Source organism: Zingiber officinale, chromosome 5B (genome assembly GCF_018446385.1).
Source record: "Zingiber officinale cultivar Zhangliang chromosome 5B, Zo_v1.1, whole genome shotgun sequence".
NCBI classification, from domain to species: Eukaryota; Viridiplantae; Streptophyta; class Magnoliopsida; order Zingiberales; family Zingiberaceae; genus Zingiber; species Zingiber officinale.
Window position 1 is genome coordinate 109,197,316 of NC_055995.1, and position 23,708 is coordinate 109,221,023.

At 35.8% G+C, this 23,708-nt stretch overlaps 1 protein-coding gene and 1 long non-coding RNA gene across 3 annotated transcripts in view; one reads left to right on the forward strand and one right to left on the reverse strand.

Annotated features, from left to right (window-relative positions):
• Positions 1–3,027: 3,027 nt before the first annotated feature.
• LOC121985320 overlaps positions 3,028–23,708 on the reverse strand; it is a 56,291-nt gene continuing 35,610 nt past the window's right edge. For both annotated transcript variants that reach the window (XM_042538690.1, XM_042538692.1), the window contains 2 exons: positions 3,550–3,735; positions 3,028–3,424 (listed from right to left, as the gene is read on the reverse strand). In XM_042538690.1, coding sequence (XP_042394624.1) covers positions 3,275–3,424; positions 3,550–3,735 — 336 coding nt within the window. In that variant the 3' untranslated portion in view covers positions 3,028–3,274. The remainder of the gene's footprint in view (positions 3,425–3,549; positions 3,736–23,708) is intronic.
• LOC121985321 lies at positions 12,693–16,358 on the forward strand. Its single transcript, XR_006113117.1, has 4 exons — positions 12,693–12,769; positions 12,861–12,967; positions 16,054–16,119; positions 16,315–16,358. It is a non-coding gene; the product is annotated as an uncharacterized LOC121985321 (long non-coding RNA).

The following is a 23,708-nucleotide window of genomic DNA, read 5'->3' on the forward strand; positions in this document are numbered from 1 at the left end:
TTTAAATATCTTTGCTTTCGAATCTCAATTCTAAATTATGATGACAAGTAATCTCCTAAGTTGTCTAATTTATGATATGCTCAGTAATGACATAAAGGGGCTACTACTTATAGTACCAATGTGTTTTCGTGAAGATGAATTCTTAAATGACCATTTCCCTTTCCCTTTGTGGAAGTTTCAGATGAATGACCCTCTCCCTTTCCTTTCCCTTTGTGGAAGTTTCATAAAAAAAAAATTATAAAATGTTCATCCAATGAACTTTTCCTCCAGAGTTGCTAATTAGATCTCTCTTGCTAAAGCAGATGTAATTTTTTTAAATTTCCTATCTTAAACAAAACAACAATCAAGTTAAAAAATTCAATCAAATATGTTTCATAAACTAAGTTAAACTAAATGTTGTCATTAATGCTGGAACAATAAGGGAATTACAATGAAAAAATATATAACAAATAACCTTAAAAACATTAACTTTGGAGATTATGGTAAGTTGGAATCTTGAAGCTTTAATATTGTCCCAGGAAATGACTTTGTAGTTGGATGAAAAGTAGAATAAAGTTCTGTCAAAAGGAGTTTGGCCGGAGGGAGATTATAGTGTAGATTATAAGTTATTCTGGGAGAAAGCTTAAATGTCTAATATAGGCTAGTAGTGTTGAATATACATCTCAATCATAATATCAATAGAAGAAAAATATACACGACTTCTAGAATTAAGTGGTGGAAGTTAAAAGATGGGAAACATAACATATTTAAGAAAAATGTAGGAGTACAAATATTATGTGAAATATACGGTGACTCTATAATATGACATGAGATGATATCAAAGTTGAAAATAGTAGCTAAGAGTGTCGGTTAGTCACAAGAGCATGCACCATTAAGAAAATACTCTAGAGGTGTGGAAATGCTTAGGGAAATAAGGTATTAAATAACTTAAATAATTATTTAATATGATATTGAAAATGAAAAAAATGTGTGATCAATAGACGGTAAATACTCTAGTTCCCTTATATAAGAATAAGAGAGACCTATAAAATTGTGCAAACTATAAGAGTATTAAACTTATGAGTAAACCATGAAATTTTGGAGGAAAAAATAGAAAATAGATTAAGGAAGGAGACCACGGTGACTGAAAATCAATTTGGATTCATACTTGGAAGATAAACAATAAAAGTTATACATCTTCTTAGGCAACTAATTGAAAAGTATTAAAAGCAAAAGCAATATCTATACATGGTATTCATTGATTTTAAAAAAAGTTTATGATAGAGTTTTAAGAGAAATTATATAATGAATTCTAAAAAAAATAATGTTAGTGTAACATATATTGAATTAATTAAGATATGTATGAAGATGTAACAACTAGAGTGAAGACTTCAGGTGAATTAACTGAAGCATTTCTAATAATGATAGGATTACATAAAAGATCAACTCTAAGTCTCTATCTTTTTATACTAATCATGGACGAACTTACTAGACACGTTCAAAACACAATACTCTGGTATATGTTGTTTATATATAATATTGTTTTGGTAGATAAGACATGTGAATAAGTAAATGCTAAACTAGAATTTTGATGGAAAATGCTAAAAGTAAAAGATTTTAAACTTAATAGAGTAAATTAGAATATATGAATAATATTAGACGTAATAAAATAGAAAATGACAAATTGTCTAGAACTGGTAGTTTTAAGTATTTATGATTATTTTTGTAAAACAATGGAGAGATCGAGAGACATTTTGCATAAAATACAAAAAGGATGGTTAAAATATAAGAGAATGTCAGGTGTTTTATATAATCATAAAGTACTTCTAAAACTTAAAAAAATACAAAATGACGATTATACTTACTATGTTATAAAACACTGAATGTTTGGCTATGACTCAAGTAAATGAGCAAAAAATTAAGAAATGTAGAAATGAGGATGTTAAAGTGGATATGTAGATATACGAGGATGATAAAATAAAAAAATAAAAGTATTAGAAAAAAAAAATCAAAGTTGTATTTATTAAGAGAAAACTCCGAGATATACGTTTAAAATGACACAAATATGTACTTTAGACTGCCAATAAATGCTCTACTTAGATGATATGAAACTATGACAAATACACATAATAAACGAAAATAAAAAAATTAATTAACAATAATAAAATAAGATAAATTTTATTTAAGTATAAATGATAATATAATAAGGATTAGAATTCAATAATGATCCATATGGCCCATCCCACCTATGTGATAAAACTTAATTATTATTGTACATCTTATTAAATAATTTAAAAATATTAATAATAATCTAATAATAAAAAACAATGTTAATAACAATTATATTAAAAGAATAATTTCAAAGTTTACCTAATGAAGAGAAATTGTATTATCAAAGTAATGGTATATTTAAGACGCCGAGGGCCCTATGATAATTTATAAAGACTAAGAAGAGATTTATATTATTAAATAAATAATAAATTTATAAAGATTGGTAAGAAATTAGAGTGAATGCAAGTCTAGAGAAAGATGAGAAAATTGAGTTAAGAGTACGCAAGTGAAGAGAATAGATAATTTGAAGCCCAGAGGTAAATTGAGAGTATTTAAAAGAAATTTTTTAAAAGTAGTTATTTTTTTCAAGGCTAATTTGATTAAAAAAAAATTAAAAATAACTAAAAATACTTCTTTTTTATAAATAGTTTATCATTTTCTTCGATTCTAAATGTTTATTTTGCCCGGGATTAAATTGAGATGGCTTAGTTCCGTGCTCAGCCCAATTCCATGCTAGGTTTGGCATGACCTTTCTTGGGTCAATGCTTGGTTCAAACAACAAGCTGAGCCACCCCACCCACCTCAACCATTTCGACCAGTGGACCAGGCAAGGCTCAACACAACACAGCTCAACCCTTTTCAAGCCTTGTCAAGCAGAACCCATTCCAAACCAAGTTAGCCTACTTGCCACCGCTAATGATGGTGGCAAAAAAAAAAAAAACAAATACGCTCACTCCCAACGCTCCCGTCAACACGTCCCAAACTTGTCACCGCTAATGAGAGCTACAAAATGATTGCATTGGTCACTCCACAAAATTCAACGAGTTACATGAATGTTTATACGATTGCTTTTGCAAACGATCTAAAGTAATGGCTAGATGGACTTTGTAAGTTTCTCTCCCCTCGAGCCAGCGTCAGCGCCAAGCACCAGGCTGTGCAAGATTCATTTTCTTGTTGTCAGGTAATGCGAATGTGACATTAATCAATTTCCAACAGAAGAATTTGACAGGCTGGGTAACTAATTTCATGAAGAAAGTTCACACATTCTCCATTCTTTCACATTCATGCTCAATTCAGCAGGAACAGCAGCAGACCAGGCATCTAAATCTGGCAATGGACCTGTAAGGGCAAGATAGTTATCGCTATCTTTCTCTTCCATTCTTTTCCAGCTTAGCTGCCAGGAAATACACCTTCCAAATCAGAAATGTCGGCTGAAATGTACCAACTTGAATGCAATTGTATACAGGCGGGCATTGATTGTGACAATTGTTAAGAACTACAAAGAAGCAGCAGCAATACCTTTCCAGGGAATGCCTGGCAAAGTGCCTTAATAGTAGAGTTCTTAATCCAGGAACCAGTTGATAAAACATTAGCATTCACAGTTTGTTTTCCGCTTCCATATACCTCAGCATAAGCTCCACCACAATTTACCATGATGCGACCCTTTGAAATCAACTTCTTCTCAATGTCTAACCATGTAGAAACCTGTTTTGCACACAAGAAAAATGGCATAAGAACCGAATAGCCTCTGCTAGTGAAACATCATATCAAATAAAAGGCGAGCAAAACCATGTATAATTATAGAATAAACAAAACCAAGAAAAAAAAATTCAATTCAGATGTGGACCAAGCTAACAAAGGTAATACGCCACATGATCTGTATGCCTACAAATAGCAGTAAAATGCACAAAATGTGTTCTATATTCATCATGCAATTGGATGCAAAGATTGTTGAAAGAGATGCCAATGCAAAAAAGGATCCACGAGCATGCCAGATTCCCTAAGATTGCATGCAATAAGATAAAGTTTGACAAAGAACAGTAATATTTTGAAAACTAAAGTCAATTTTTTTTTAATTATTAAAAAGTTTTTTAAAATTCAAAACCTAGAATTGGATCACTAGTCTAAGTTAGAAAATAAGTTCAAGACATATAAACTAATTTATAATCAAATACTTTTTTTTATTATGGAACAAATTAATAAAATTATATCCAAGGAAATAATAATAATAATTAAATGTATCAAAAGTGGAATAGCATATTCGAGGGATGAACACATAAAGTGTCATGTTGTGTATTTAACACACTATTAGAAACCAACTACTAAATTATGATCTGCTTGATATAATTGTTATGGTTGCGATGGTTGATACATGTTATGCTTACCATATTTTATCCATGCTTATAACTAATTGTTACTTGTTATACTTTGACAAAACATACAATATTCAGTAATCATGTTATTAGGTTTTTATTTTACAAAGGATGGTATAGGCAAAAAGGGTTTGATGATGACAAGTGGGTATTAGAAATGGTTGAGATGATAGTAGGCTAAGGAAGCTCTATTGATGCATGTCTAAGCCGAATAATTCTACCTAGTGCAATTGACTGAGAATCTCATTTGGGCTAGTTAAACCAAGATTTAATATTAAGTTCCATAGACTTATTTTAGAAAAGTTGTCTAAGGCACGTGGCTACTTTAAGAAATGCCCCTGAGTCTCGTCACAGCCTAGAAACTTATTGTAAGCATACATGTTTGACAGACCCAAAGTTAAGTTTGAATTTAACACAATATTAAACTACCTTAAAAAAAAAATCCTAAATTTAAATTAATCACTAACAATTGAAATACTCATCACACAAAAATTATAAGATTATCGTGCATGATGTGTACTAAGGCATATAGAGCAGATGAGATGCTAAGCTAAATAATTAAATGTGAATTCTTTTGAAAACCATATGCTAAGATAATTAATTAAATGAGAATTATTTTGAAAGGATTTTCAAAAAATTCAAAGACTTATTTTAAAAAATATATATTTTCAAAATTGTCATTAATATAGTAATGATATTTTATGATTGTTCGGTTGGTAAATATTTATAAAATTTTCAAAACTAGTTATATTTGTGAAATTAAAGTATTGACTAGTGAAACTCCTAGACACCTTAGTATTTCTTCCTTGTCTTTAACAAGATTGTCCTTAGAAAGTATGAGAGTTAGGGAAAGCTCAACCTCTTAAAAGAGGTAAAATTATTTAAGGGGCAATTTTCAAATTCAATTTGAAATTTTATTTTAGAAAATTCCTTGAAAATAGTTTCAAATTGTTTAAAAATATTTTCTTAAAAATATTATTTGAAAGGTATTTTGAAACTATTTGAAAAATACCTCTTTGAAAATATTTTGAAAAATATCTATATCTTTGAAAATTTAGAAATACTTTTGTTATTTTGAAAGGGAGAAATTACTTTCAAAATGGATATTTTAAAAATTACATTAGAAAAATATTTTTGAACATTGTTTTTAAAAAATATTTTTTAAAATCTTTTCCCATTTTGAAAAGGAGAAATTTATTTAAAAATTATGTTTTTTTAAGGAAATAAATAATTTAAATTTTTAAATTCAATGCAACAACTAAGGAGGTCCTTAGAATTCTAGTTTAAAAGGTAGGTAGCCTTACTTTTTGATATATGCCAAAGGGGAAGAAGAAGAGTTCAAGTTAGACACTCTCATTCTTTGATTTTAGCATAAGACCAATGAAGTTAGGTTAAGTGATTAGCCTAATTTAAATATATTATAGAACATTAAAAAGAGGAGATTTTTAGTACAATGGACCTTCAAGTTGTGATGTTTAATCAATATGTTTGATTAATATGATTAGTGAGCAGATTATTGGTACAATTGATTCCTAGGGTTTGATTAGTTAGTCAAGGCTAATCAAGTATTGAATTAAGTAGGTGGTTGACAAAATATTTGAAAGTTAATTGGTAAAAGTACACGTTAAGATTGACATAGGCAAAGTGATAAAATCTTGACATGTCAAGGTTGACCTAGGCAAAATGAGAAGACCTAACAGATCAAGGTTGACCTAGGCAAAGTGAAAAGCCCTAATAGATCAAGGTTAACTTAAACAAAGTGAGAAAACCTAGCCAGTCAAGAGTGACCAAGATAAAGGAAAAGTCCAAGCAGGCCAAGTAAAACCTAAAGGAATGAACTAAGTAGGGAGACGTCTTGGAGAAGTGAAATTCAAGCAAGAGAGAAGTCTTGGAGGAGTGAAATTCAAACAAGAGAGAAGTCTTAAAAAAATGAACTCTAGACAAGTAAGAAGTCTCAGTAAGTCAGGTATAATAACTACTAGGCAAGCTCAGTAGGTCAAGTAGACCAAATACTAAACATAACATAACTTGTATGTTGTTCGTGGACTAATCTTGTGTTGTAGGAAGCTGAAATTGACGACACAAATTTAGAAACTCCAAGGAATCAAAATTGGTCCGGGCGACCTGAAGGTCCGAGCAACCGGACAACTTCTAAGCGACCTTAAGGTCAAATCTAGAAATCCGAGCAAGGTGGTCAATGGATCAGAGTTGGCCAAGCTCCAAGTGACCAGAGATGGTCTAGGCAACTAGAAGTCATTAAGTCAATGAGATCCAAAGTTTACGAGGATCAAATCGGCAGGTGAGCCAACAATACTCCATGTGCTAAGAAGGCTTTTGGGCAATCAAAAAAGTGTCACATCAATAGTCAACAAAAGGCTATGAAAGAAAGGCAGAGGCTCGAGGTCCAAAGCAACATCTAAAACTCTCATACTTGCATTCGAGCTCTCCAAGTTCTAGTCGAGATCTAGGAAGTGCCAGGAGTAGTCGCACTCAAGACTTCTAAAGAGGATTCTTCAATAAAGTTTGTTTGTGTTCTATTATTATTGTTTATTTGATAATTGTTTGTGTGTGTTTGATAAATCTATAAGATGTTTCTCCACTGCTGAAAGCTATCCGAAAAGGAGAAAGACTTAGTGCTCACGATCGAGACATAGCCATGGAGAGTAGGAACCCGGGGGGTTGTGAACCATGCAAATCTAGTGTGTATTTATGTTCTTGTATTTATTTTTATAAATTTTGCTGCATACTGATATGTAGACAAGAACGATACAAAAAGACGAATGAGTGTTATTTACCCCCTCTCCTCTAGCACACCTGATCATACGTAATTTTGACGACTGAGTCTATAAGAGTGGTATATATTCTGCAATTCACTGACATGAAGATGGGTTTTTATCACTCCTTCATTAGATTGAGGGTTATTTGTTTCTACAATCTCAAACATCGCAGACTATGAAAAACAAAATACTAGCTGTGAAGGTTAACACAATAGGAAGAAAAAAAATGTGAACGATAAAGGCCGAAAAAGAGCAAGCAATAACTTTGCAATGAAAGCCGAAAAAGGAATCCCAAAGATATGAAACCCTAAAGCTTTGATACCATGACAAAAACACATGGAATGAAATTCTCACTTACTTTTTTCATTATGCACAATAATAAGTATATATACATTATCTATAGATAGAAATCCTAGTCGATCCCACCTTGTAAGATAAAGCTTGATTGTTGTCATTGTATGAAATCCTAGTCGATCCCACTTTGTAAGATAAAGCTTGATTGTTGTCATTGTATAGATATAAATCAGAAAAAACAAATATTAAAATATTCTATTCCAAAACTAATTTTCCTTTTTCATAATAATTGCAAAATTCAAAACTATCCTAAAACAATTGTCAATTTTCTAACACGAGCGCCTCTTGGACTTTCACATCTATCAACACCTATTGAACTTCTATCAAAATCATCAAATTGTTGAACTTCTATCAAAATCATCAAATTGTTGAACTTCTATCAAAATCAGCATTATTCCAAAACTAATTTTCCTTTTTCATAATAATTGCAAAATTCAAAACTATCCTAAAACAATTGTCAATTTTCTAACACGAGCGCCTCTTGGACTTTCACATCTATCAACACCTATTGAACTTCTATCAAAATCATCAAATTGTTGAACTTCTATCAAAATCAGCATTGGTTGGACTTTTTTCATCTACCAACACCTATTGGATTTTCTTAATTGTTAAATATTTGATTGACCTCGACCCACTTGATCTTCTTCCATCCAATCAACTTTAACCTACTTGACATAATCTATAAACATATTGCCCCAATTTTTTTTTTTAAAAAAAAACTTGATTAACCTACCATGGGTTGATTGCACTAATAGTAAGGATGGAAGAATAACTTGTATAACATGCTTTGAGATAACACGAATGAAAATTAGATTTGGTTAGGTCTTAGATAAATTAGAGAGACAAGATGTCATCATTATTGGATTGCAAAGGAGTCGAGCTTGTAGGGTTCCTAATGTGCAAAGGTCAGCTAAGCAACAAAACCATAATGAGCATGTTGATGAGGATAGTAGTTACAGAGACTTTGATAATAGAACTTCTAATGGTAGATTTAGACATGCTAGAGATTGTAAACAAAAAGGAAGTTGAAAATTCATGTTGATAGAATCTTAGGAGATATCAAGATGGAGAAAAATATCTAGTTGAAGGTGGAGCCCTTGTCATTAGGTGTCCTTTGAATGTGTCTGTGAAGAAGGATGGAGAACAATGAGACAACATCTTTTGCACTCACTATCATATTAACAAAAGGTATGTAATATGATTATAGATGGTGAAATTACAATAATGTAGCTAGCACTTTTTTAGTTAAAAAGTTAAGCTTGCTTACTATTAATGATAGACCGTATAAGTTACAATAGTTGAATGGGAGTGGGGAAGTTAAGGTCAACAAACAAGTGTTAGTTTCATTTTTCATTAGTAGGTATGATTATTAGTACTTTGTAATGTAGTATCAATTAGTGATTGAGATGTCATTCCGTGCCGAGCGGCACAAACGATTTTTACAGTTCTGTCGGGAAAGTGAAATCAGCACCGTTCGCGCGGCCATTTCGAGCACGTTATCGTGTCACGCACGTATGTCGTGAGCAACAAGTGAGTTTGAATGCGTCATCGGATGCTTCTGGAGGCACTAGAAGCGTCGTAGGACACTTCTAGAAGCGCCATAAGTGTCGCAGGACACTTCTGGAGGCACCTGTAGCGTCGCAGAACACTTCTAGCTGCGCCAGAAGCATCACGGATGCTTCAGTAGAGCCGAAAGCGTCGTCGGACTCTTCCAGTGCAATCAGATACCTCGCCCGCAGAGGCAACGCCAAGTTTACTATTCAAAATTAATATTACAATTTAAATAATTCAAACAATTCCCACTTAAGTGTGATATTTTGAAGAAGCTTTTATAAATTCTAATTAAATTATCTCAATAAAATATAAAAAAATATTTTTAAAAAATAATAATAAATTTTATTAATTGATATTTTGAAATTATTTTTACTGTTTTAAATTTTATTTAAAAATTCTAAAAAATTATAAAAATTTTTTAAAAAATTATAACAGTCTAAAAAATTAGAATAAATAAAATTTATATTCTGATATTTTTTTAATTATTTTGTATTTTTTTACAATTTTAATGTTTAATTGATACTCTAATATTTTTTTTACTATTTTAAATACATATTATTTAAATTAATAATTAATTAAATGAATAAATAGTTCATTTATATAATTATTATATATAAAATAGTATCTTTGTATTAATTTATATAATTATGATTATTTAATATGGGCATTGGAGAACTATAAAGTTGATCTAAGTAAAATGTTACAAGAACTAATGTTTTTATCTGATTCACGTCACTCCTTTTAGTATTAGTAAGGAAACATATTATAGTGTATCAATTTTAATTAGAGTTATTGATAAATCAATTTTCTTTAAAGAAAATTATATTTAATTATTTTTTCTAACAATATTAAGTTGTTTATTAATAGAGAACTTATATAAAATCAATATATAACTTATTTTTAAATTATACACAATAAACATATTTATCTAATAATTACTATATATAAATAAAAAAATCAAAATTATATTGACACGACACAATACGATACCAAAATTGTATCATTATGGTCTGGGACCGAAACCTCAACACGGGTCGATATTTTAAACCTTGGTATCAATACATGCAGGTCATTTACTTTTGGGCAAACTATAGAAGTTTGATGGAACGTTATGCATGCATTATAGGTTCTAAAAGTATTCTTTAATGATGCATAAAAAAAATTGTAACTCTTGTAACATTAAATCTTAGGTAGTATATGAAGATTAAGGATTAAAATGAGTGGCAAAAGAAATGATTGTGAGAGAAAAGTAAAGCGGCAATGAGAAAAGAAAAAAGAGATGGAAAAGAAAAGGAGCATGAGAAAAGAAAGAGGATGAGAAAACCAATAAAAAGAATAAGAAATAAAAAGAAAAAAAAATCAATAGCAAGAGAAGACAAAATGGATCTTTTATATAAAAGAAGAGAGGTTAAGAAAGTTTTTTTATTCCCAATGGCCAATGCTTATACTTTTATAAAAAGAGGCTTATTTAGTGTTGTTAACAATCTTAAAAAAGGTTTATTTCAGTGTTAAGAATTTTAACCCTAATTTTCTAGTGTTGGTAAGTCTTTTTTTTAGGAATTTCACTAATATATTTCTTGATGAGATTCTTAATGGATAGTCACCACTTAGGGAAATAGAGCTATAAGTCGATTTCATCCAAAATCAACAATTCCTAGTTAGTCAGCCTATAGAAGCAATCCCAAGGAGACAAAAGAGGTCGAAAGACAGGTTGAAGAGTTAATAAAAAAAGTGTATGCTCGAGAAAGTGTGATTCCTTGTGTAGTTCCTATTTTGCTAATGCCTAACAAGGATAAAATTTGGAGAATTTGCGTCGATTGCACAAGTGTCGATAAGATTACAACAAAATTGATATGCTAGATGACTTATATGGTTCTTGCATTTTTTTTTAAATTGATTTGAAGTTTGGTTATCATCAAATTCACATATGGAGGTGACGAATGGAAGATTGATTTCAAAACCAAATATGAATGGTTAGTTATGTCATTCGGAACTAATGCACTTAAAATTTTCATGAGATTAATGAACTAGATCTTTCATGCCTATATGGAGAAAATTATTGTAGTATATTTTAATAATATCTTGATTTATAACAAAAACTTAAATGAGCATTTTAATTGTTTGTTTTGTTAAATGAGATATTGTATGATAACCTTCATAAATATTTTTTTTACACTATTTAGATTGTGTTTCTTAGTTATATTGTGCTAAGGGAATCAAGATTGATAAAAAGAAGGATTCGTGAATGACCAACACCAAAAAAATAACTTTCATAGGTTAGCTAGTTTCTATAGAAGATTTGCTAAGAACTGAGGTACATTAGTTGCATCTTTGACTGAAAGTTATTAAAAAGAATATTATGTTTTATTGAGATAGTGAACTAGATTCAACTTTCGACTTACTTAAGAATAGGCTAAGTTCTACACCATTACTTGTATTAGGAAGCCTAACTTTGCAAAAACTTTTGAAGTTGAGTGTTACTTTAAGAATAGGTATTGAGGTTGTGCTAATGTAAAAAGATTGACTCCTTGCTTATTTTATGAGAAGCTCATCGGAGTAGCTTTAAACTATCCAACTTAACAAGAAGATATATGCTTTGGAAACTTGAGAACATTATTTAGGGATCAATGAGTTCAACATTCACATTGATCATGAGTCCTTGAAGCATTTGAAAGGCCACCAAAGTAAGTTGAACATATGTCATACAAAATGGATAGAATTCATTGAATAATTTTCTAATGTGATCAAGTATAAATGAGGTATGAAAAATAAGATTGTGGATGCTTTGTCTCGAAGGTAAACGAACAATGCTAAGTTCCTTAGTGTTGATTTATTCGTTAGAGATACCATGTAACTTCATGGAGTGTTGACGATTATTAATAAATGAATTTTTCGGAATTTTTGGACATTTTTCGGGAATTTTTCGGAGCTCGTACGGACGAGTTAACGGGATAAAAATGGGGCCTGGAAAAGCCTGTTTGGACGACCCATTTAAGCGAGGAATTGTTTCTTTTATAAAAATTCCTAATTCCTTTTTCTTTTTCATTTATTTTCTTCCGTGTTCCTTCTCTCCCGAGCCTCACTCCCGAACCCGACGCCGAGAAAAAAAAAGCCCTAACCGCCGGCGCCGGCGGTTTCTTCCCCCTGTGTCCTCTGCCCTAGCCACCTCACGCCGCCACCATAGCCGACAGTCGGCCGCCACTGAGCCCTGCCGAAGCCGCTGCCCTCACTGGACTTGAGCAGCGCTGTCGCCTCTTCCTAGCATCGCCGTCGCCTCTGCCTAGCATCGCCGGCCTTCTGCCCGTGATGCTGACCCCCTCTGCCGCCGGTGATGAGCCACCTCTCCGACTTCCCTGTGCGCCGGCCGAAGTTTCCCTTCCTTGTGTCTCTGATCTAGAGTGATTGCGGCCTTGTTTCTGCCCTATGCGACGCCGCCTCTGTACACTATGCCTAGGTCGCCGGAAATCAAGAGCTTAAGAAGGTGACAGGGGGTAGTTGTAACCCGGCCAGTGGGACTGAAGGTGAGGGCTTAGGGTTTGTTTTTTTGTTTTCAATTCTGTGCTTTGATTCTTATCCTGCCGTGAGCAGCACTTGGGTGTGGGATGGCTAATTTAGTGTATAGGGTTTGGTGGACAGCGACTTCACCAACTTCTGATTCTCGCTGTCATCATCGAAGAAGAGGTAATGGGAACAAATTATTACTGGACTTTAATTGTTAATAGAGTGTCTTGTGATTTCTTGATCATTTCTTCTTGATCCGGTTGGTGGACAGCAACTTGATCAGGGCAGTAGGTTGTTACGTCTGGCCAGTAGGTTTGATTTGGGGCTGTTGGAACTTGTCGTGGCAATCTTGCTTTGGTTGAGGGCATCAAGGAAGAGGTAAGGTCAGTAGGTTATGTTTTGAATTGAGTTATTTTGTTGATTAGTGAGTTTGTAAAATACCGAAAATAGGCAAATATTGATAAGAGAATTAATAGGAATTTTTGGAAATTTTTCGGGAATTTTTCGGAGCTCGTATGGACGAGTTAACGGGGATAAGATTTGGGTTCCGGGAAAGCCTGTTTAGACTACCCATTTAAGTGAGGAAATGTTTATTTATATAAACATTTCCCCTTTTCTTTTTTTTTATTTTCCCCAAACGGCGATCACGAACCCGATTCATCTCTTCCTCCCCGACTCTTCCTCGCGTTCCCTCTCTTGGCGACCGGCGATTTTCTCTTCATCTTCTTGGTGTCGTCGCCGGCACAGATCAGTCTTGGAGCGAGAAGGAGGGAAGCTTGTCGAGTCTCCGGTCTCCATTCTCCGATTTCTTCCTTGTCGGCCGATTCTGCCGAGCCCTAGTTTCTGCTCCGGCGTGGTTGGAGTGAGTTCAGATCTAGCCGACATCCTTCGCCTCCTTCTTCCTCTCGCGACACCGAGTAACGCAGTGGCAACCTTCTCCTTTGCCCTAGCCGGCGACGGCCGCCCCCTCTGCTGCAACTTGGCAGCAAAACCACCACCGGCGAGCCCTTGTTTGCCGACCTCAACAACCTCTTTCGGTGATTTCGGCTTGGGAAAGAAACTATTGGCACATAGGTAAGGGATTTTGATTTTTAGTCTTGAGATGTAGAGGTTTGAGATTTCGGATGTGGTGTTTATTAGGAATGAAACATCTTGGCAGTGGCTCCTTGGCAGTGTCGGCAATTGAAATTCCAGTGGGTTGTTGCTGTGGATTGTCCCTGTTGCCGATCACCACTTCTCCTTCTTGATCCGATGGATTCCAGCAGTACCTATTTAGTTGCAGTGTTACATTGAGGTGAGAAGTGTATAGAATTGGATTAGTACTAAATTAAATCCATTATTTTGTTGCTGCATTGAATTTGGTTATGGTTCTAAGAATTTAAGTGTTAATTGTGAACAGAGGATTGGTTTATTTTCAGGATTGAGGTTGTTAATCTGTGCAGCTTGAGGCATGGTATAGTAAATTTTGATACATGATGTAGTAGGTCACATGATCAAAGATAGGATTAAAGGGTTATTTGATTATGGTTTTCCCTAATTAGGTTAAGTTGAGATTTAGCTAGTTGTTTGCATATATAATTAGCTAAATTATAATCATGTGATTGATACAGGACTTTGGTTTGAGACGAGACGTTGGATTTGACTGGATTGGACCTGCGATTTGCGGCGGGTACCTCTTGACTTATCTTTTATGATATTGTCATTGGATATGCATAGTATTTTATAACTACATGCAATGAACATGTTTGCCTTTGGTATGTCACAGTTTGATATCCATAGCATGTTAGATTTGTCACCTGTGATGTATCCGTGCTTATATCTTGTGATTTATTGCCATGATTATCTTGTTACCATGAGTATTTTAGTTTCTAGAGTGACATACCATGCTTACTGAGGTTAGGACTAGGATTTGGATTTTTGTTCCTGGCCTGTGTATCTAGATTATCTGATACTTAGGTTTTTGTGTCATATCAGATTTGTGTACCTCTATTTGTATATCATATATGATTCGGATGTTTAGACCCTGATTCTTTGATCTGTGTATATTGTTGGTACATATGTTATGGAAGGAGGATATGTTTAGGATCTAAGTTGTTATACCATAGAGGATCTGTATACCCTAGATTCGTGGATTGACCTACTGATATTGTGGTACCCATATTATGTATATATGGATTTTTCTATGCTGATCAGGATATTCCATACTTATTATGTTCTGGACATAGGTTTTTGATATTCTATCTGACCTGTGTACTATAGATTTTGGTATGTGACCATCGCTTTTACAGTACCCATTTTGTATATATGGATATGGTTATGTTGATCAGTTTTTGTTATGCATAGTGACATGCATCATGGTTGCATGCTGTGCGATAGTCGACTCCATTGTTGTTGAGCACATCGTTACATGGATCTGCACACACCACCACTCGTGGGTTAGTGGTCGATTCAGCAGTGTGTGTTGCAGCAGAGACTTTGTTTGGCTACGTTGGTCCGCTCGTGGGTAGTGTGACAACGTGTTAGCCAGGATTCCTCCCGTCGTCGTGTCGGAGTTGAGGCATTGAGCTCCCGTTTATGATTTGGGGTCACGGGACAGGAGTACTACAACATCCGTCCACTCGGTCACTCATCGGAGCGGTGACGACAGAGTGCACGGTTGTTACAACTCTACCCACTCGGTCTCGCCGTTTCATGTGTGAGATGGTGGGCGTCGGGGGTGACCAGACGATCATCGACATCATGCGTTGATCATTTATTTCGTGATTGTGTTTCTGCGTTTATTTCTGCGTTTGGTTGATCATATGTTTGGCGTGCATACTGAGTTTAGCACTTCGGTTTGTGACCCTTTTGTTTGGATAGGAGTTTCGGTGAGTCTGACTTCCTTAGTTACCTTTCGTCTTTCTAGATATATGATTAGGTCAGTATTCCATGTTTATTCATAGATATATCTCACTAGGCATGTCTATTGGTATTCGCTGAGTTGTTGAACTCACCCCCGTGGACTCTATATTTTTCAGGTACCAGGTTATTTATGGTGTCGCTTGGAGCATCCTGTCTGCTGGTCCCCACGTCACATCAGAGGACTTATCGGTTTCACGTATGTTTTGCTTGTTGTTATGTATCAGTTTGTTTAGCTCTATACTCCGGTTTTGTTTTTGGAGTGTTGATGTTGTTATGTGGTGTTTTATATTTGTTATTGGTTGTGTAAGCCTAGCCGGCTAGCAGTTTTTGTGTTTTGGTTTTGGTACAGCCGAGTGGGCTGCTTTAATTTTATTAACTGCGTGGTGTTTGTTTTCTTTTATTGTTATTATTCCAGCCGCATGTGGCTGAGGTATATAGTGCTTGTAGAAAAGTTTCAGATTGTCCGCCGTACAGGGGAGATGCTGCCGAAATTTCTTCGGACAGAGACTCCTCTGGGGCGTGACAGAGTTTCCTTCTTGATTGTTTTGCAAGTGGATTTCCAGCCACTCACCTTGTTCCAGCAGCAAACACATTCCTTGATTATGGATTAATCACGGCCGTGAATTGAGGTAAGGTTTAGAGTTTTGATTTTCATGGTAGATTATTGCTAGTTGTGTTAGCAATAATTAATAACTTAAGTTTATAAGTTATATAATAGTGTAATCAGGATTAATGAAACTAACCCTAAATGATCAGTGGATTAGAAATTAGTTTAGCTATTTGTTTAAAAATTTAAATTAGCTAAACTGTGCGAATTGATTCAGGACTTTGACGCGAGACGAGTATCTCGGAGTCAGCTTGGACCTTTCTATTTTATCGGAGGCGGGTACTTTTGACTTTTTGTCTTTGATATGCTTAGTAATGAAATTAACATATTGCATCAATTGTGTTTCTTATCTGTTTCGGTTAATCACTACCCAAATCTTGATATATGTTTGATTGATTGATTTGTTTTGCATCCCATGTATACTTTACCTGTCTATACATGCTTATACGGGTAGTGATATACCATGCTTCACCATGTTCAGGACCTAGGTTTTTATACCTTCTGTGTACCTTTGATTCGATATGGTTCGTTGACCTAGGGTGCACTTTTCTATATATATGGATTATGTCAGGATGTTTATATGGTTATTGCCATGCATCATTTGCATGATTGCATGCTGTGCGATAGTCCGCTCCATTATTGTTGAGCACATCGCCAGTTACATGCACACACCACTCATGGGTTAGTGGTCGATTCAGCAGAGTGTCAGCAAGGACTCTGTTAGGCACCGTTGGTCCGCTCGTGGGTAGTGTGACACAACGAGTTATCCGGCATCCCGTCTTGTACTCGGAGTTGAGAGCATTGCGCTCCCCCATATGATTTGGGGTAGGAGGATAGGTGTACTCAAAGATCCCGTCCACTCGGTCACTCATCGGGAGTAGTGACGACGAGTGCGGTTGTCCACCCACTCGGCCTCATTATGTGTGAGATGATCGGTAGCGTCGGGGGTGACGGGGACGATCATCGCATCATACGCACGATCGTTTATTGCTGTGTTTGTGTTTCACGTTTATATCTGCGTATTGTTTGGATACCTATGTTTGACATCTGATTTCCTTATCCCTCGGATTGTTTGACCTTATACTCAGACTGGTTAGTACAAGTATTCTCTGTTTATTTCGGATCGTTCTTATCTTTCTTATCGGAGTATCTGCATGATTAGTGCTAGGTGTTGTTTCTTTACTTTGCATATCAACTGTACCTGCTGAGTGTTGGACTCACCCCGCCTCCATTGTTGATATTTTCAGGTTGATGCTGTCAGGAGGGAGTTCCAGTCGCTAGTCCCCACTGCACGTAGTGCTACTCCTCTGCTGGTTTTTGAGTTGTTTCATTCTAGCTTTTCGCTATCAGACTTTGTGTTAGTTTTGTTTTGGACTTACATATGGATATTGTATGGAATCTTTCCGCTGGATGGACTTTTAGTATGATTTGGATTTACTCTACTACATACCTGCCTGGACGGCAGAAGAGGTAAGAAAAATCGGATTTGGGCTTTACGAGTGTAGTTGAGTAGGGTTGATTTCGAGTCAGAGTATTATTATGTTGTTTATTTTTATTAACTGCGTGGTTGTGACAGCCAGAGGCTGAATACATATATAAACTGCGTGGTGATTGATTTTATTTACTGTTGTTATTCCAGCCGCTTGTGGCTGAGGTATTTGTGAGATGTAGAAAAGTTTCAGATTGTCCACCGTACAGGGGAGATGCTGCCGAAATTTTCTCGGACAGGGACTCCTCTGGGGCGTGACAGTGCTAATGTAAAAAGATTGACTCCTTGCTTATTTTATGAGAAGCTCATCGGAGTAGCTTTAAACTATCCAACTTAACAAGAAGATATAGGCTTTGGTAAGGACTTTGGAAACTTGAGAACATTATTTAGGGATCAATGAGTTCAACATTCACATTGATCATGAGTCCTTGAAGCATTTGAAAGGCCACCAAAGTAAGTTAAACATATGTCATACAAAATGGATAGAATTCATTGAATAATTTTCTAATGTGATCAAGTATAAATGAGGTATGAAAAATAAGATTGTGGATGCTTTGTCTCGAAGGTAAACGAACTGTAAAATACCGAAAAAAATGGCGAATAATGATAAGGGAATTTTTCCGAAATTTTTAGAAATTTTCTGGGAATTTTTCGGAGACCGTATGGACAAGTTTACGGGGATAAAAACGGGGTCAGGGAAAGCCTGTTTAGGCTACCCAATTTAAGTGAGGAAAAGTTGGAATTATTTATTTATTTCTTTTTCTTTTTCTTTCCCTGTTTTCGCCGAAACCTCTCCCCCGCGCGTCCTTCTCTTCTCCTCCGCCGAACTCACCCCGTGCCCTAATCTACTAGCGCCGGCGGTTTCCTTCTCCCTCGAGTACATGCCGTGGCCAAGGGAAGTCTTCCCTCTTCTCACCGATTCTGCCCTAGGTGCCGGCGCCGAGCCGATCCACTTCCCCTGCTTCCGTGCCCTAGCCTCTCTACTCGGCCCCGTCTCCTTCTCTCCTTCACAGACACCTGAGCAAGAGGCAGCCGAGACTTCCCTCTACCATAGCGTCGACGGCCCACTCCCGACGCCACAGTCATCGCAGCCGACGCCGTCTGTCCAAGCCCTGTCGCTGACATTGCCGGCTAGCGAGTGAGACACCACTCCTTCCTCCACTCTGTTGTTGCGAAAGCAACTGCTGTTGGGTGTTGTCGTCGCTGGTAAGGAGGAGTCGCTGGATGGAATTAGGGCAAACTCTCCCTCTCACTCACGGATTTGAAGAGGGTAGAGGTGGTTGCCATCAGGGAGGTACATCAATTTCCCCTCTCCACTGGATTCATGTTTCATTTCCTCACCGGTCGTAGACCTGTTACTGATTCTTCGATCTCCTCCTCAATCTTTTCGGTGTAGTGTTGATCTGGGCGTTTTGGTTGGGAGGCAGTAAGTGAGATTGGTTCGTTCTCCTTCGCTGGGTCTGTGATCAGCACTGACGATTGAAAAGGTAAGATGAATAGATTTGGTTGGAATTAGGTTGTGGTTGGACTAGTGATTTTCATTCCTTGATATGATCCGTGATCTCCATTCGTGATCTTATGGTTGATTTTTGACCAGAAGGGGAGAATCCAGCAAGGTGGTTTTCGCGCTGAGGTGTTCTTGTCCAGCATACAGTGGCAGCTCTTCAATTGTGGATCAACCACAATTCATCTGTTGAGGTGAGTTTTGTACTGAGGATTAGGGTTTCAACAAATCTGTTGCTGTATGATTGTAGTTTAGTTACAGATTTAGATTCATTGGTAATCATTTACTTGAGGAATTGTTAAGGTGGATTATATTAATAGAAAATGATTATCAAGTGTTGGGTGGATTTTTGGAAGAAAATGATGAGATTGTTAGATTGGATTTATTGAGGTTTTGGCTTGCATTATCTGATCTACGATAAACCTAAGTGATTGATTGTATATTTATTTCAGGTTCTGATTTGAGACTAGAGCTCTGGTTAGAGGACACACGATCTATATTTGAGGCGGGTACCTCTTGACTTATCTTTTATGATATTGTCTTTGGATATGCATAGTATTTTATAACTACAAGCAATGAACATGTTTGTCTTTGGTATGTCACTGTTTGATATCCATAGCATGTTAGGTTTGTCACCTGTGATGTATCCGTGCTTATATCTCGTGATTTGTTGCCATGATTATCTTGTTACCATGAGTATCTTAGTTTCTAGAGTCACATACCATGCTTACTGAGGTTAGGACTAGGATTTGGATTGTTGTTTCTAGCCCGTGTATCTAGATTATCCGATACTTAGGTTTTGGGCCATATCAGATTTGTGTACCTCTATTTGTGTATCATATATGATTCGGGTGTTTAGACCATGATTCTTTGATCCGTGTATATTGTTGGTACATATCTATGGAAGAGGATATGATTTGGGTCCAGGTTGTTATACCTTAGAGGACTTGTATACCCTAGATCCGTGGATTTGACTTCCTGATACTGTGGTACCCATATTATGATATATGGATTTTCTATCCGATCGGGATATTCCATACTTATTATGTTCGGGACATAGGTTTTGATATTTTATCGACCTGTGTACTCTAGATCTTGGTATGTGACCATCGCTTTTACAGTACCCATTTTGTATGTATGGATATGGTTATGTTGATCGGTTTTCCATGCTTAGTGTCATGCATCATGATTGCATCTTTGCGATAATCGACTCCATTGTTGTTGAGCACATCGCCGATTACATGGATCTGCACACACCACCACTCGTGGGTTAGTGGTCGATTCGAGCGATGTGTGTTGCAGTAGGACTTTGTTTAGCTCGTTGGTCCGCCACGGGTAGTGTGACACAACGTGTTAGCCAGCAGGGATTCCTCCCCGTCATCGTGAGAGAGCATTGAGCTCCCCATTTATGATTTGGGGTCACGGGACAGGAGTACGACAAGATCCGTCCACTCGGTCACTCATCGGGAGCGGTGACGACGAGTGTCGGTTGTCCCTACCCTCGGTCTCGCCGTTGTGTGAGATAGTAGTGGCGTCGGGGGTGACCAGACGCATCATTGACATCATACGCATTGATCATTTATTTCTTGTGATTGTGTTTGCGCATTTGGTTGGTGCATATGTTTGACATCAGGATTTAGGGCACTTCGGTTTGATGACCCTTTTGTTTGGATAGGAGTTCTGGTGAGTACAGCTTCCTTAGTTCAGTTTTGCATCTTTCCTAGATATATGATTAGAAAGCTGTATTTCATTATTATTGTCTGATATATACATGTCAACTAGGTATCTATTGAGTTGTTGAACTCACCCCGTGGACTCTATATTTTTCAGGTACGTTATTTATGGTGTCGCTTGGAGCATCCTGTCTGCTGGTCCCTACGTCACATCAGAAGACTTATCGATTTCACGTATGTTTTGTTTGTTTATGTATCAGTTTGTTTAGCTCTGTACTCCGGTTTTGTTTTTGGAGTGTTGATGTCGTTATGTGGTATTTTGTATTTGTTGTTGGTTGTGTAAGCCTAGCCGGCTAGCAGTTTTGTGTTTTGGTTTTGGTACAGCCGAGTGGGCTGCTTTATTTTTTTTTTTACTGCGTGGTTGTGTCAGCCAGAGGCTGAATTTGATATTAACTGCGTGGTGTTTGTTTTCTTTTATTGTTATTATTCCAGCCGCATGTGGCTGAGGTATATAGTGCTTGTAGAAAAGTTTCAGATTGTCCGCCGTACAGGGGAGATGCTGCCGAAATTTCTTCGGACAGAGACTCCTCTGGGGCGTGACACGAACAATGCTAAGTTCCTTAGTGTTGATTTATTCGTTAGAGATACCATGTAACTTCATGGAGTGTTGATTAGTTTTAAACCATAATTCTAAGTTCGGAGCTACCTTTGAAACACATTATAGCATAAGTTGGGTTCAAAGCTTTTGTTTTCTATAACTTACAAATGACAAATTGATGCATAAACCAAGGTAGTAAATCAAACTTTGTCGTTTATTATGAGCTATTATTCAAAATATTTGAAAGGTTTGGAAGATTGTTTTTCATATGTCGAATTTGATTATAAAAGTTTGTGCATTCTACTACTAACTTTTCACCTTTTATAGTATATAGCTTCAACCCTTTAACTCCTTTGGATTTATTACCTTTACCTATCTCTGAGCATGTTAGTTTAGATGGTACAGGAAAGGTAGAGTTAGTGAGACAAAATGCATAAGAAAGTATAGTTGTAAATTGAAAAGAGGATTGAACAATATGCTACACAAGCCAACAAAGAATGAAAGAAAGTGATCTTTGAAGTAGGGATTGAGTTTGGGTTCATATAAGGATACGTTTCTAGCTAAATGTCGTACTAAGATGCATGCTTGAGGAGATGAACTATTTCAAATTATTGCTCTAATAAATGATAATTCCTACAAGTTTGATTTTCTTGGTAAGTATAATGTGAGTGCTACATTTAATGTTCTTTCTCCCTTTAATATAGGTGATGAAAATTTGAGGACAAATCCTTTTGAGAAGAGAGGGGGAATGATGGAGACAAAGATGGAGACCAAATTGCGACAAAGCAAGCTAAGGATGGGAATCAAGACGAGACAATGGAAAGGAAGAAGCATCCTATTCTAGAACTTTTTAATGACCCATTACACTTTAATGAAGGCTCAATTATAAAGGGTAGAGCTAAAAACATAAAAAGAAATGCTTAATGAGTTAATTGAAGATGTCATGACTAAGGTTGCACTTGAAGCTGATTTGGACAAGAGCGTCATGTAGCGAAGTCAACCTAATTTAAGTCTTAGATGAGCTAATTAGTAAGTTAAGTCTCATTTGTAGGTAATGGGAAATTTTTTAATGATGGATTAAACCTAAACTAGCTAAGTAGTCTAAGGTTTAAAATCTCAACCCGTGCCAAGTTTTTGGTCCTAGACTGGAACAATATGGTTTTGATATCGTATCGTGATGTGCCGATACGGTTTCGGTATTTTTTTATTTATTAGATAAATATTTTTATTATGTATAATTTAAAAATAAGTTGTACATTGATTTTATATAAATTCTCAATTATTAGACAACTTAATATGACTAGAAAAAATAATTAAATATAGTTTTTTTAAATAAAATTAATCTATCAATAACTTGGATTAAAATTGATATATCATAATATGTTACCTTACTAATACCAAAAGTAGTGGCGTGAATTAGATGGAAGTATTGGTGCTTATAACAGTCTGCTTAGGTCAACTCTATAGTTCTGCAACACCCAGATTAAATAATCATCGCATGACATGCAATATTGATATTGATTTCTTCACATGTCCATCAATGCCCAATTATATAAATTAACTATTTATTCATTTAATTAATTATTAATTTAAATAATATAAATTTAAAATGGTAAAAAAAAATCAAAATATCAATTAAATAGTAAAAAAATAAAAACTAAATATATCATAATATAAAGGATTTATTAGATTTTTTTAGAATTTTTAAAAATATATAAAATAGTAAAAAAAACAGAATATTAATTAATAAAATTTATTTAATTTTAAATATATTTTTTATATATTTTGGGGGATAATTTAATTAGGGTTTATAAAAGTCTTTTCGAAATATCACACCTAAATTGGGAAATGTTTCAATTAATTAAATCTTTGGTTTAACTTTCGATGAACAAAAACGCCTTGCGTACACGCAGCGCCGAAGGCATCCCACGACGAGTCCGGCGACACTGGAGACGTCTAACGAGGCATCCGATGGCGTCTTACGAGGCATCCGGCGATGTCCTACGAGGTATTCGGCAACGCCGTAGGCATCCCGCGACGCATTCAGCCGCACCGGAGGGGTCTAGCGAGGCATCCGACGACATTCTGTGAGGCATTCGACAACGTCTTGTGAGGCGTCCGATAATGCAAGAGGCATTCGACGAGGCGCCCAGCACCGCCAGAGGCTTTCGACGACACTTCTAGCGGCACAGGAGGAGTCCCACAACATGTCTTACACCTCTGATACACCACCTCTGCTCGTTTAGGTCAAATTGAAATCATACATGTCCCGAGAATGGTCGCTACCCTTGTTGTCGCCTCGCTGATGCCTTGCCGCTGCCTCCCCACTACTAATGATCGCTCGCCG